This window comes from Equus asinus, chromosome 7 (genome assembly GCF_041296235.1).
Source record: "Equus asinus isolate D_3611 breed Donkey chromosome 7, EquAss-T2T_v2, whole genome shotgun sequence".
In the NCBI taxonomy this organism is placed as follows: domain Eukaryota; kingdom Metazoa; phylum Chordata; class Mammalia; order Perissodactyla; family Equidae; genus Equus; species Equus asinus.
The window spans coordinates 74,019,930-74,034,822 of NC_091796.1; the positions used below are offsets into that span (position 1 = coordinate 74,019,930).

Sequence of the window (14,893 nt, forward strand, 5' to 3'; positions counted from 1 at the left end):
CTTCTGGTGAGTTGATGAACTCAATCTGGAATAGGGTAAGCTGCCTCAGGGATGCCCATGAACTCCCTTCCCCTCCATCTGGGGTCCTTCCATTTATGGCAGGGCTGTCTGGGGTCCCTCTCTGTTTGTGGAGCGGCCATCTGGGCATGCATTTGGAATGGGAACAATTGTAGAACTTTCTACCCTAAATCTGGGAACTGGTTCACTGGTGTCTGTTTTTTATGTGTCTGGATCTGTGTGTCTGTCCACCTCTGTGTATAAGTCATGACACCCCAGCCAGACTGGGTAAGTTCCCCAGTGTGCTCACCAAGGTCCCTTTGTCCTTGCTCATTTGGGAAGATCTGTGAGGCATATCTTCATTTGTTGGGTGCCACTGAGCGTAGGACATGGACTAAGTGGGACTAGAAGCATTTCTGGTTTTGGTTTCTTTGTTCTGGCTTCCATTTGCTGGCTGAGGGTTTTTGGGAAAGCATGCTTGTTTGGTGTTTGGTTGGTGTTTGTTCATTCTTCTTTTTTAAAGAAAAAAGTGCCAACATGGGACGTGCCACATCTATTCCACCTAAGAGCCCCTTGGGAAAAACTTTGGCTGATTGGTTGACCTATAGTTATAAGCCAATGACAAAAAAAACAAATGGCCCTTCTGGGGAACCTCTGTTTCAGATGAGTCCACATTAAGTGTCACTCTTAAAAGAGAGGATTCAAAATCTCTCATAATGTAATACAGTCTTTGATTAATATACAGAAACTTCTAAAAGACAAAGGTATTTAACATGATATAAAATAATCTTTGGTAAGTGAAAGCCTGTTTAAATTTGTTGGTTTGATTAAAATAAATATGTTTTCAGAGTTATCAACACTGGTTATGATGCAGACATGTTATCTTTGTTACAAAATTTGTCAGCAAAAGTAACAACTTAAAATAATAGCTTATTTTTTTTGATGTCTCATGAGGTTTTTGTAAGATGACCTAAATATAATTGTTAAGGACAAGTAAACTAAATAGATATTAAAAAAGGATAAAAGTTCTTGGAGAAACTTTAAAAAAAAAATTGGCACCTGAGCTAACATCTGTTGCCAATCTTTTTTTTCCTCTTCTTCTCTCCAAACCACCCCCTCAGCACATAGTTGTATATTCTATTTGTAGGTCCTTCTGGTTGTGCTATGTGGGACGCTGCCTCAGCATGGCCTGATGAGCAGCGCCATGTACATGCCCAGGATCCAAACCGGCAAAACCCTGGGCTGCCGAAGTGGAACACATAAACTCAACCACTTGGCCACAAGACTGGCCCCTGGAGAAACTTTTTAACAATAAATTATGTGTTATGGTGTATGTACTTAAAACAACTTAAGATGGTGGCTAACTGTTTTAATGTCACGTGAAGTTTTTGAGAGTAATTTAAACATGATTGTTGGGAACAAATGATTTAGATGAAAGTGGATAAGAGTTTTTGGGTGCAATAATTATGTTTTATGGCATATACGCTTGAAAAACAGCTTCCAAAATCTTTTTTGGTAACTTAAAACTTTAGAATTTTACTAAATTAAGTTAAATGATAGAAATTTACTGAGTACCTAGGTCATTTCCACATAAGATAAAATACTAAAAATTGATTACTGGGCATAAGTTTATCTGCCTTTGGTTTCTTATCTCAAAGAAATGGAAAGATACTTAAGTTTATTGATACACGTTTTATCCAGGCTGAGAAATTTTCTATGAGAATGCACATATTTCTAAAAGTTTATATACAAGGAAAGTAAAATGTATGTTTTCAATGAAAAAAGGTATAAAAAATGGAAAGATTTTTGTTTGTTTTCTTAAAAAAGATAAATTTACCCTAAAGTACTAGGAAAAAAAGGAATAAGACATGGGACAGATTCTGAATGTAAAAGTGACAGAAGATTTGTGGAAGTAAAACACTGAGGAATTGTGTACATGGTCAAGTTGGCTGAAATCTACATAAATTCAATTAAGTAGAGGAGTTTTAATGTCAAAATAAGCTGGTGTAAAAGTTAAAATTTGTTTCTCTCTCTCTTAAAAGGATAATTTTCCTGGAATTTTAGTCTGTTCTTAATAAAGAGGTTATAAAAGGTCTTTTTTTTAAAACCTTTAAATAAGTTTAGCTAAACAGAGATCTATATTTTATTGAAGTAATTTCCTATGTTCAAAAAGACTCAGGTCTCTCTCTTAAGGTTTTTTTTTGGACTATTATATTTTTTAATTTTTGAGGAACATTAGCCCTGAGCTAACTGCTGCCAATCCTCCTCTTTTTGCTGAGGAAAACTGGCCCTGAGCTAACATCATGCCCATCTTCCTCTACTTTATATGTGGGACACCTACCACAGCATGGCATGCCAAGTAGTGCCATGTCCATGGGATCCAAACCAGCAAACCCTGAGCCACCAAAGTGGAACGTGCACACTTAACTGCTGTGCCACCAGCCTGGCCCCATGGACTATTTTAACTGTCTGCCCTTGACTGTTTTTGCTGTCACTTTGAACGGATAAGTGAACATTGTTTCCTATTTGACCAAGTGTTTTAAAACCTTTTGATATTTTTGACAAGCTTCCTCCCCCCTAAAAATATTCAAATCCTGAATAAAGGTTTTCTTTTGACCTGGAAGAGGCAACAAAGTTTCTCTGGGGATTTTCAGAGGGCCCTTGAGACTTCTCAGAGAGGTTTGGTCTCTCTTCCTATAAGGAGGAAGATACTAAACTTATTAGATTCATTTGGTACGTTAAGTTACATGGAAAACATTATCAAATAAGTGATAATAAACCTTCTTGGGTGGTATTATATGGGTAAATGTTATTAATATAAATGTTTTAAAAATTATATAACATTCCTAAAATTCTGATCTGTCTTGGTTATCAGTCATAATTCTGGTTATCTCAAAGTGTTATACATCACAAAAATGGTCAAGTGTCTTTGTTAATTGCCATTTTAAATGTTTTGTTATTTATAGACAATTATTGTCTTACTCTAATGTTTTTGCAGATGTGTTTCATCTTTAGAAAAATTCATGAAAAGGACTCTGACACTCTAGAGTACAGATTTTTGATAAACTTTTAGATTATGAAACTAAAGTGGGTAAGAAATTACAGAACTGTAACTGAAAAACTGATGGCCTCATAAAACCGCCAACAGAAGATCAAGAGTTGGGGCCGGCCCCGTGGCCAAGTGGTTCTCACGCTCTGCTTCAGTGTCCCAGGGTTTTGCCAGTTTGGATCCTGGGTGCAGACATGGCACCACTCATTAGGCCGTGCTGAGGTGGTGTCCCACATGCCAAAACTAGAAGGCCTCACAACTAAAATATACAACTATGGACTGGGGGGATTTAGGGAGGAAAAAAGCAGGAAAAAAAAAAAAAAAAAGATTGGCAACAGTTGTTAGCTCAGGAGCCAGTCTAACAAAAAAGATCAAGAGTTAGTTACATAAAATTAAATGAACTGATGATGATTATAATTTTTATAAATTTTCATTTGAAATATTGCTTATTTTTTAGTGTTTCATTTTTTTCAGGTTTAAGAAAATCTTTTTCTCTTTTCTCTCAAGCTAACTGTGGGGTTGGATCAAATTAACTCAGAGGCCCTTTAGAGTCTATTTTTATTTGTTTTGGGATTGTGGGCCTCAGTGAAATGTCAGAACCACCAAAAAGATAAAAATAAGTAAAATCCACTTTGAGGTTCCATTAGATTTAGATGTTTCACCGCTTCTTGTTCTAGAGTCAATCCAGGAATCAAAAGAAGTGGGAGAGGATTTGACGTCGTCTTGCCCAATTCACTAGCAAAGACATTCAGTGCTAGCACAGGCAAGTGGGCCAACAACTGGACTTTCCTTTCTTCCAACTCTTAACTGTGCAGGAGATGGTTTTACCTCTACCTTCTGAGAATGGAGAAAAATAAATGCCAGAGTACAACTCACCACTAGGGTATTTTTTTGAGATGTATGAACTGATAGATGCCTGACTTCTAATGGCTTAGCCTTCTGGCACCCTTTGCTTTGGCCAGTAGCAAGCCTTCCTGGATCTCAGTGGAATCCATTAAAAACTGGAGAGGACCCGCCATGCTGGAGATAAAAAAATGCATGAAGCAGATCTAGTAATGGTGAACCAAGGTGCTTCCAAGGGGAGTTTGCATAGAGCAGTCAGGAAGAGAGGATGATGGTGCCTAGCATCAACAGCAATGTCTTCGGGAGGTTCCACTTCAGATTCTCACAGTTGAGCCAGACCTCAGAAGGAGCAGCCTGCTGAACCTGTTGCTTGGAGACGAGGCAGATCTAGTTTCTAAAGATAGTATCAAAACACCTTTTAAATTGTAACTGGTTGAAACAGCCTGCAATATACATAAATGCACTCAGTATCATACTTAAATGCTAGTTGTGAATTATATCTTTAGACACCTGAGCTGCAAATTTTCTTCATTGTCAATTTCAAAGTCTATCAGAAATGTTTACTGTATCCCTCAAGATTCAGCCAAAAGATAAAAAGTCTAACATGAGTTAATAATGTAGCGTGTGCTCCATAGTGCTTTTTCTGCCCCAGAGGAACATAAAATGTAACCTCACATTATAATTTTTATAAATTCAATTTCCCAAGAACTTCAGTACTGCCTTAAATCCATTTCCCTACCCTGTTCAATTCTATGTATAATCTTTCTTTTCTAAAGTGAAAATAAAAGAAATAGAGGAAAGACTCTTCCCAATTAATGCCCATATGTTTTATCAAGCCATAAGATGAAGATTTCTCTTTTAAGATCAGGGAATATATTCTGGGGAGACAAAAAGCAGTATTTAGAAACTGTGCACCAGAGGGGCTGCATGTAAGTGGGGTATGTGTTTCCTTTGCTGGGTATTATCTCCCAGAAGATGGAACAGTCCCAGAATGAGAAGGATTTTCATAAGAGGAGGGGGAAAAAAACCCCACCAGGATAGTGTCATTTGAAGAACATGGAAGAGAAAGCATGGAGGCCTAGTTTTCTTTGCTAACCCTGAAATCCATTTTGAAATTCCTCAATTAATTCATTTTTGATTTATTGATATTGAAGGCAATTATTAAAAACATCTCTAATGAGACTTTAGTCTCTTCCTCATTTTCATTGTTTGATACCTAAAATCATTTCTATATCAGTTCCTTTTCTAAGAACCAAAGAAGATAAGCAAAGAACAACTTAAGTTTTGCTGAATGAAAAGGGAAGATAAACTGCTCCTCAGTCCTGGAACAAAAATGATACTGGGGACAAAGGTCTTCTTAAGAATCCTTTCCTTTCCTTTTATTTTAATTTCCTTACCATTTTATGAATCTTGTGCTCTATCAAAAACTTAATGAATTTCACTCATATTGCCTCTAAGAAACAAGCTGCGGCATGGGCCAAAGTACATCCCCAGAAGCATGAAGATACAAATCCTGCAGTATCAGCTCAAGTTGCACCTCCTTCCTGCTCCCTGCAAGGTGAGGACACTCTCTCTCCTCCTAACTCTGAAAGTATATGATCTCTATTTTCTTTTGATTGTTATCTCACTCAATATTATATTATGTAAAAATCTTCTCTCTCCTACTACATTAAAGCTACCTAAGAGCAGGATCTATTCCTGGTTTATCTCTATCATCCCATACTAGGCACAAAAATTACAGATTGAACAACTAAAGAACCCAAAAGGAAAAAAAAACCCAAAATGAACAAACTGTTCATACAAAGTTAACTTATATAGACGATAGGACTGCTCTCCCAAACTAACCTTTAAAAGATACAATAAAAATGTATCAGGAGTCTAAAGTAAAAATAAACAAATACAGCAATATGACACAACTATTCTTTGATTTTAGGTTTGTACGTGACTATTCTATTTTTAACACACTCATAAGATTTATCAATGCTTCAAATTAGATACAGTATGCCATGCTTCATTTAGTAGAAAGTAAAAACCATAAATTTTTACCATATCGGGCACAAGAGAAAATTCCCAAACCAAGGTCAATTCCCAGAAGAAATCTGAATCAACCAGTATGAGTGGCTGCCCTGCACAGTTTGCCAGTAGAATGTCTGCGCATGAAAGGAGCTGTTGCTAGGTGAGCGCATCACAGAGGCCCAAGGAAGGGAAAGGGACCTCCTAAAGTGATACAGCAAGACCTGCGGGTCTTTCCCTAATTGATGAAGTGAAAACAAATGGTTGCATCAAGCATTAGTGAACTTAAGAAATCTTGAGAAAGTGATCCCATCAAAAGTAAACACTCCAGCAAACGTGAAACTCATATTTTGGGTCTTTCTTTTGTGAAATTCTTGGATTAGGTCAAATTTTTGTACTCCAATACCTATGCCTCATCAAGGAAGAAGTACTTTGAGAAGAGGAAAAAATAATGATTCCATCTACCATTCCTAAAGCAAAAGATGATTTGTCTGAAAAACTGTTATTCTAAGGAAATACTTTTACACCAGAGGAAGTATGTCCCTATTGCGTATTCCTGATACCAGAAGCACTAGGATTATACTTCAAATATCGTCTAATCCAGTGGTTCTCAACCTTGCCTGCACATTAGATCTTAAAGAAAACTTCAAAAAATATTGATACCGTGACCCTACCCCAAGTTCTGACCTAACTGGTCAACGGTGGAGCTTAGGCATAAATAATTTTTAAAAGCTGCACAGGTAATTCTAATGTGACTTTATGGTTAAGAATCACTGTCCCACTATCTCCAACTATATATGATAAAAATGAGACAGGGAGGGGGCCGGCCCCATGGCTGAGTGGTTAAAGTTCCGCGTGCTCCACTTCGGCAGCCCAGGTTTACAGGTTTGGATCCCTGGCGTGGACCCAGCACCACTCATCAGCCATGCTGTGGAGCCCTCCCACATACAAAATAGAGGAAGACTGGCGCAGATGTTAGCTCAGGGCTAATCTGCCTCAAGCAAAAGAGAAAAAAAAAAAAAAAAAAGAGGAGGATGGGCAATGGACGTTAGCTTAGGACAAATCTTCCTCACAAAATACAAGACAGCTGAAGTAGTCAATATCTATTTGGTATTATAAGCCACAAAAGTTTCACAATCACAATTTACTAGGAACATTTGCTTCAATTTTCCTCTTAATGTCACTTGTTCAGGGATAACATAATGTGAAGTTATGTATTCAGAGGTCCTTATATTATCAAGTTACTATATGTTACTAAGTTGTATCTCTAATGTGTCCACTTGTGGAAACTTTAAGATTAGTAAAGTAAAAGCAAGTAAAAGAAAAAAACTCACCAAAGATTCTCTATTATGGTGATGGTTGCACAACTCTGTAACCATACTAAATATCATTGACTGGTACACTTAAGCTGGTTGAATTTTATACTATGTAAATTATACCTCAATAAAATTGCTAATAAAACAAAAAAGACTAATTTCATATATGGGGCTACTGTAAAATATTCTTAGAATTTAGGAATAAGGCAAAAGCCACTTACCAAAAGCCCACATATTTAAAAAATGAATCCAGTTCAATAGATGAGCTCTGCCCTTACTTCCAACACACCATCCTAAGAAATGGTTTATAAAAGAAAGCCAGGGGCCGGCCCGGTGGCCCAGCGGTTAAGTTCACACATTCCACTTTGGTGGCCCAGGGTTCACCAGTTTGGATCCCGGGTGCGGACATGGCACCACTTGGCAAGCCATGCTGTGGTAGGCGTCCCACATATAAAAAGTAGAGGAAGATGGGCATGGATGTTAGCTCAGGGCCAGTTTTCCTCAGCAAAAAGAGGAGGATTGGCAGCAGTTAGCTCAGGGCTAATCTTCCCCCCCCAAAAAAGAAAAAAGAAACCCAGATGTTTGGTCATGTCCAAAGTGACCTGAACAAAATTACTCTCTCAAAGAGATATTTGCACCCCCAGGGTCACTGCAGCGTTATTCACAATAGCCGAGCCATGGAAACAACGTAAGCGTCCATCCATGGATGAGTGGACAAAGAAATGTGACATGCACCATACATACACACACACACACACACATATTATTCAGCCATAAAGAAGAAAGTCCTGCCTTTTAGGACAACATGGATGGACCTTGAGGGCATTATGCTAAGTGAAGTTGGAGAAAGAAAATATTGTAAGATATTACTTATACGTGGAATCTGAAAATACCGAACTCATAGAGTAGCATTGCGGTTGCCAGGGGCTGGGAGGTGGGGAAATGGGGAGATGTTAGTCAAAGGGTACAAACTTCCAGCCATAAGATGAATAAATTCTGGGGATCTAATGTACAGCTGGTGACATAATTAATAATGCTGTATTATATACTTGAAAGTTACAGTACATCTTAAATATTATCACCACACACAAAAAAGGTAATTATGTGAGGGGATGGAAGTGTTAATTAACCTTATGGTGGTAATCATTTCGAAATATAGACATGTATCGAATCACCACGTTGTACATCTTAAACTCACATGTTACACGTCAACAATATCTCAATAAAGCTGGGGAAAAAATAAAGTGACCTGAACAATTTATCTCCAGAACTATATTGGATGACTGTAATCTAACTCATCCGACTCGGAAACCGGCAGGACCACTTCTCACAAGCGTCCCAGCAGCCTCCATCCTCCCGTCCTGCCCCCCCAGCAGACGCCCCGTCTCACTTCTCCTCCAGAGCGGACGCCCAGGGGAGCAGTGTCCGCCCTCGTCCGACACCTGGCATCTCGTGCATGTCAGGCCCGCGTCCGCTCTCCAACCCCACATCTGCGTGCGGGACCCCACAACGACTTGCAGGGCCGACGACCCTTCCCTGCCCGCACTGGCCGACCCCGGGGTTACCCCGGGCTCTGGGGGAGCCACGCGGCGCGCCAGCTCGGCGGGCTGGGCTTGAACCCTGGCCGAGCTTCAGGGTCACCTGAGGTTTTAAAACCAGTTACGGGCGCCACTCAGACCCTCCAGCTCGGAATTGGGGTGGCGTCCCCGACACCAGCCTGACGGCGCCGGTCGAGAATGCCGGAAGCCCCCCCACGCGCTGCAGGTTTAACCTCCGCGGGCCGGCCCGGCGGCCACCAAGTCCCCGCGCGGGAGTCAGGCCTGAACTGCGCGCGGGAGCGCCGCGCCCTCAGCCCCGGAGGCGCGCGCCCTCCACCGGGCGTGTCCCAGAGACACGCCTGTCTCCCGCGCCCGCGAAACTGTTCCCGCGAGACCGCCCCTCCCGGTCCCGCCCCCTGTCCCGCCAGCGAGGGCCTGCAGTCGCGTCCCGACGCCTCCTCACGGGTGCCCCGCCCCACAGGCAGACGCCATCCGGCTCGCCCCTTCCACCAGCCAATCATTTTCGCCCTCCAGTCGTCACCGAGTTCCTTCATCTTCCCGCGGCATTTCAGACCCGCTACCCCTCCGCCACCCGCGGTTTAAGGGGCCTGCGTCCTTCCAGACTGCGCACGCGCATCCGCGTCCCGGGGCGGGGGGGGGGAGAGAGGGTGGTACGCAGGCGCAGTTGCGTAATCTCCCTGAGCGGTCGCTGAGCACGTGGGTTGGGCTGTCCCACGCCGCAGTGGAGGGTGTCGTACCTTGGTTTTGGCGGCGTCCATCGTGGGCAGCGGACTAATAAGGGTCATGGCGCCGGCGGAAATCCTGAACGGGAAGGTGGTCTCCGCGTAAGCACCTGTCATTTGTTAGGACCTGTTGGGCTGCAGGCAAGGGCTCTGAGCGGGATGTGCAGGTCCCCATGGACCCATTTTTTGCGGGAGGGAGATTTATAGCGCAAGAGTCAGGCCAGCCGGGTGGGGAGGGAGGACGTTGTTTTGAGCCCTTCACACTTCAAGGCCGGTTCCCTGCAGCCGAAGAAAGGAGTCCAGGGCATAGCCTGGGTTTGCAGATGGGCTGCCTAATGGCTGTGGCCGCTGGCTCCTGTGCTGCTGGGACAGGTACCCTTACTCGGCCAGACTATGCTCCCGAAAGTGCAGCTGCTGACAACTTTCTGCCAGAAGAGAGAGTAGTTTGTTCTACCTGCAGCACCACAGTCAGAACTCAGAAATCCAGTTTACCCCCTTCCCCTATAATTTGGAGGCTTGGAAACTGAGATTAGTGAGGAGACAAGACCTGGCAAGGTTACAAGGCTGATTAGTGCCAGAGGGTCTTCTTCCAGCTCATAGCTTTTCCCACCTCACTACAGTCATTATTTGCTAAGCGGAACCTAATAAACTTTTCTTTTCCCTTCAGTTTCATGCTCCTCTAACAGCCATGTCCGCGTCCTGGCCCTGGAGTTACTTTCCGGTTTGGCTCTTGAGTCCTGACAGTGTTCCGTATTCCATTTGACCTCTGCGTTTTCTAGCCCTACAGGAAATCTGAACGCTTAACCAGTGGATGTGATTGCCAAACTTACTCCGGGGAAGTAATGCCCCACTGCTTTTTGTCTAGGAGGTGACTAGTGGGGAAAGATGAGAGTAGAAGAGGGAAGGATATTTTTTGTGTGATGCTGGAGGTTGCTCTTGGGACCTTGGACCTCACCAGTTATTTAGTAATTGCTGCAGCTGGCAACAGTAACTGTCCTGTGAACCCCTAATTTTGTGAGTAGAGGTTTTTGAGTGAATTATAGAGTCCTTGGTGGTGAAACCCACCTTGGGGCAAAATGATTGTTTCCTGGAAGGTAGAGATGGTGGACAAAGAAGTGAGATGTAAATTAGATTGTGATGAATCTTTCACCTTGCTGAGAAGGAACCCCGGACTTTTAGACTGGAAGTCACAACACTTAGATCTGAGTGCTTTTCAACTGTGGTTTAGTAAACTGTATTGTTTCTGTTTAACCTTTGTTTTTTGTTTTCTTGTATGTATTCAAACCTACTCCCTCTACCAGTGGCTTTGGCTTGGTAAAATCTTCCTTTTAGAAAGACTGGTTGTGAACAAATTATTTAGGTTTGCATCTTGGCCGGCTGCTGAGAATAGGTGCTTACTGGATATGTTTTGGTTGAGTGGAGAGCAAGTTAAATATGTCTGTAAGCTCCATAAGTATACAGCTCAGTGAATTTTCGCAACTGAACTTGCCTGAGTAACTAGCATCCAGATCAAGAAAGGACATTGGCACACCAGAAGCCCCCATCTCACCTCCATCCACTTAGCACCTCCCACAAAAGTGATCACTATCTGGACTTCCAACCCTGTAGATTAGTGTCGCCTGCTCTTGAACTTTATGTAAATGAGGTCCTGCAGTATAAAGTGTTCTGTGTCGGGATTCTTGCAGTCAGCATCGTGTTCCTGAGATTATTCCATGTTGCATGTGGTTGTAGTTCATTTACTCTCATAAGTGTATTGTGTTCTGCTATATGAATATTCCACTATTTATATATCCATGGACATTTCAGTTTCTAGTTTTTGGGGATTCTGAATAGTGCTGCTACGAGCATTCTTTTAGATGTCTTTTGCTGGAATATTTGCACATTTCTGCTTAAAGGTTTAGAACCACTTATCTAAAGCCTTAAATCTAAATCCAATTCTCATCGTTGAAGAGGAGTATGGCAGTGAGTTAGCCACAAGTATTGAAAACATTTTCTGGAAAAGACTGTTCTGGGTATTGGACGGGTCCTTCTCCTTTATCTCCTCAGAGCTAACATGGCTAAACTTTTACAGTGCCCCATGGTGAGCAATGAGTTCCTACGAGCACAATCATAAAGGAACAGTAAGACTGAGGTGTTATTGTACTTACAGAAGATTTTTCTTTAATGTGCTTATAAAATGACTCTTTCAGAGACTCCACAGCTTGGCACCTTGACCTTCAGGGAGAATTTGACTCCAGGAGCTGGTAGTACTTGCAGTTCCTCAGAGAAGAGCAGCTCTGGAAAGGGGGACAGCCTGCCTGGCTTGTGGGGTAGTGCAGTCCCCCAGCTCCTTGTGCTGAGACTGCAGCAGGCTGCTGACCTTCGGCCATGGCCCTGGGGGAATCCTGAACAAGAAAGTGGTTCTTAGAGCTTGAGCAGGTTGGGCTGTAGGTGATGGCTCTGGGGAGGGTGTCCCCACCTTTCCTCTGTTGCTAGGCCAAGGGCACTCTTGAGAGGAAAGGTAAGAGAACTTCCTACGTTGCAGCCAGGGATCCTGGAGTCTGGGGAAAGGATCCCTCACTCCTCAAGTTTGCAGGTCAGCTTCCTTGATTACCACCAACTGTTGGGTCTCTCTGGAGATGAATTTGCAAGCCTTCAAATGTCCTGGGTGGTTTCTTCCCTGAAGGGGTGTTTGAATTGTAAAATCTCTTCCTTGGGGGAAGAAAGGGTAGGGCAGGTAATGAGTTCACAGTCAGAATTTTTCCAAAATCTAGTCCACTCCCTACATCCTTCCTGCAGGCGAGGAAATAGTTGAGGCAAGAAAAGTAATATGACTTGGCCAAAGTTCACTAGGCCCGTTAGTGGCAGAGGCTCAGCTGGCACCACGATCTTCACCTAGAGCATGGTGTTTTCCACTCTGTCAGGCGCTTACTACTTTGCTAAAAGGAATTTCATAAACGAATCTTTTTTCTCCCTCTCATGCCGTGCTTCCCACTCTGCCTTTGTCTATCTTTAGTATTCTACCTTTATACGTTCCTGGTAGCCAGGACTGGGCCAAGTTCATCATTCCAGATTCCTTCTCTGCCTGTGCTACCCTGTGGGAAATCTGGGTCTTATTGCCAAATTATCTCCCTTTGAAAGGAACACCCCCATTTCTCCCTTAAGGGGTGTTCCAAGGTTGCAGCCTGAATTTGGTTGGGGTTGATCTGAGGGTTAGAGAACAACTGTGTATCTTCTTTGATATTTATTCACTTATTCAACCAATATCTATGTACCTCCTATATGCCAGGTACTTTTCAGGGTCACGAGACTATAACCGTGAACTAAACAGCCCAAATCCCTACCCTGGTGGAGTTTGCCTCCTGATGCGTAGAGAGAGATGATGAAATAGGCAAAACAGAATGTGAGGTGGTGAGAAGTGCCAAAGAGAGAACCAGAACAGGGAGGAAGGGCAGAGATTGCAATTTTGAATATGGGCGTTAAGCCCATACTGATTGTAAAAGTGACTTATGGGCAAAGGTTTGAAGGAGGTGGGGCCGTGAGCCTGCCAATGTTATGGGGAGAAGGCTCCTGACCAGAAACACAGCCTGTGCCATGGACCTTTGACCTTGCCAGTTACTAAATGACTGCCTTGGGGTCAACAGTGGTGGCCCCAGAGAGGCTGACTGTGGGTGGAGGAGCTGAGTGAAGTGCACTGGCACTGGTGGTGAGAGCCCACCCTGGCTTATGGGAGGGGTCCTCAAAGAGATTGTACAACCGCGTGGAAATTAGACAGTGGGGGATAAACCACTCTCATTTGGTTTCTAGACTAGAAACCACAGTTCTTACATATGTGCTTTTCAAAGCGGGGCCCCCTAAATTTTGTACAATTTATGTGACCTTCCCTCCTCGTTTGCTATACTTGAGCCGCTCCCTCCATTGGTGGCATTTTTCTTGATCAAGTGTTTTTTCTAGAAAGACTGGTTGTGAAGAAACAGACAGTGCGCCACTCCGGCCACTGAGCGAAGGTGCTCCCAGCTTTTATGGGTTGCCCAGAGCAGTTGGATATATTTGTAGGCTCCCTGTGGGTGGTGTCCCAAGAGCCAGACAGTGCTGCTCCCTCCTCTGTGATCACCGGGTAACTTGTTTACCTCTTTGTACCTTAGTTTCCTCATCTGTATGTTGGGGTAGTAATGGCACCTAATTCACAATGTTGTTAAAATTAAATGAGTCATTACTTGTAAAGCATTTAGAGTAGTCCCTGGCATATAGTAAGTTTTAAAAATTGGTGCTCAGAAGGTACCTGTTGAATAAACAAGTCGTGTTTGTGTTTATCCAAACTATATCTTTGGTAGCTGGCTTATAATCTTAAGCCTTGAAATTAGAATTTATCCTACTGATCAAAGATGAAAATGGAACCATGGCTATACTTTTAGCTACAGGGCTAGAAGAATTATTTCTGTAAAAAGAATTTGCTCACCACAGTGAAGTTGATAAGCTTTTTGTTTTTGTCCTGTGAATAAAATACCTCTAGGCACTTTTGTGCTTTGAAAGATTTGTCTGTAGGGGTCGGCCTAGTGGCGCAGCGGTTAAGTTCGCATGTTCTGCTTCTCGGTGTCCCAGGGTTCCCTAGTCCGGATCCCGGGTGTGGACATGGCACCACTTGGCAAAAGCCATGCTGTGGCAGGTGTCCCATGTATAAAAAGTAGAGGAAGATGGGCATGGATGTTAGCTCAGGGCCAGTCTTCCTCAGCAAAAAGAGGAGGATTGGCAGTAGTTAGCTCAGGGCTAATCTTCCTCAAAAAAAAAAAGAAAGAAAGATTTGCCTGTAATGAGCTCCAAAGTGCCGTACATGGAACCTTGAATGTCAAAGCTGGCTCGACTGGGAGGCTGGGCAGGAGAGCAAGTGGGAATTCCCGAGAGTTCCCTCTGCTGGGTCTTAAATAGACCACTCAGCAGGCAGCCGGGAGTGTGGGAGCTGGACTGCGGCAGGGTCTGGAGCTAGCAGCCAACTACTCTGGCCATGGCACCAGCGAAAATCCTGACTGGGGCTGTGGTCTGAGAATAGTGTCTCTCCTTGTCTGTCAAGAGGGTTGGGATCAGGCAGTTTGGGATTGGGACAGTGGGGCTTTGAGTAGGGCTGTGTGGTCCCCTATCCCCATATGCAGAAGAATCCTCTGGAAGAAGGGATATCAGCCTGGCCCAGCATGGAGGCAGGTCCCTGGAGGTGACAGAAAAAAAAGGCTGTCCTCTCCTCCACTTGGCTCTGGGAGAGGCCGGTTAGGGTAGAGGTTAAGGCCTTGTGTGGCCCTGGGCAGAGAACTTCCTCTTCTGTATAGTACATTGGGGATGGATGATAGTGTTTACCTCCTGAGGTTGCCGAGAAGGTGAAAAGAGTGTGTAAGGCTCTCAGAACAAGCCTGTGTGCTACTGTGG

At 43.3% G+C, this 14,893-nt stretch overlaps 2 protein-coding genes across 3 annotated transcripts in view; one reads left to right on the forward strand and one right to left on the reverse strand.

Annotated features, from left to right (window-relative positions):
• LOC106839162 (coiled-coil domain-containing protein 170-like) overlaps window positions 1-9,090 on the reverse strand; it is a 43,869-nt gene extending 34,779 nt beyond the window's left edge. Inside the window, exon 1 of one of the 2 annotated variants that reach the window (XM_070513765.1) lies at window positions 8,609-9,090. The gene's annotated coding sequence lies outside the window, so the exon portion shown is untranslated. The remainder of the gene's footprint in view (window positions 1-8,608) is intronic. The other variant, XM_070513764.1, reaches the window with a different exon arrangement.
• A 271-nt stretch (window positions 9,091-9,361) lies between these two features.
• The window catches only part of MTHFD1 (methylenetetrahydrofolate dehydrogenase, cyclohydrolase and formyltetrahydrofolate synthetase 1), a 62,216-nt gene continuing 56,684 nt past the window's right edge, over window positions 9,362-14,893 (forward strand). The window contains exon 1 of the mRNA XM_044773734.2: window positions 9,362-9,601. Within this exon, the coding sequence (XP_044629669.1) occupies window positions 9,561-9,601 (41 nt within the window). The 5' untranslated portion in view covers window positions 9,362-9,560. The remainder of the gene's footprint in view (window positions 9,602-14,893) is intronic.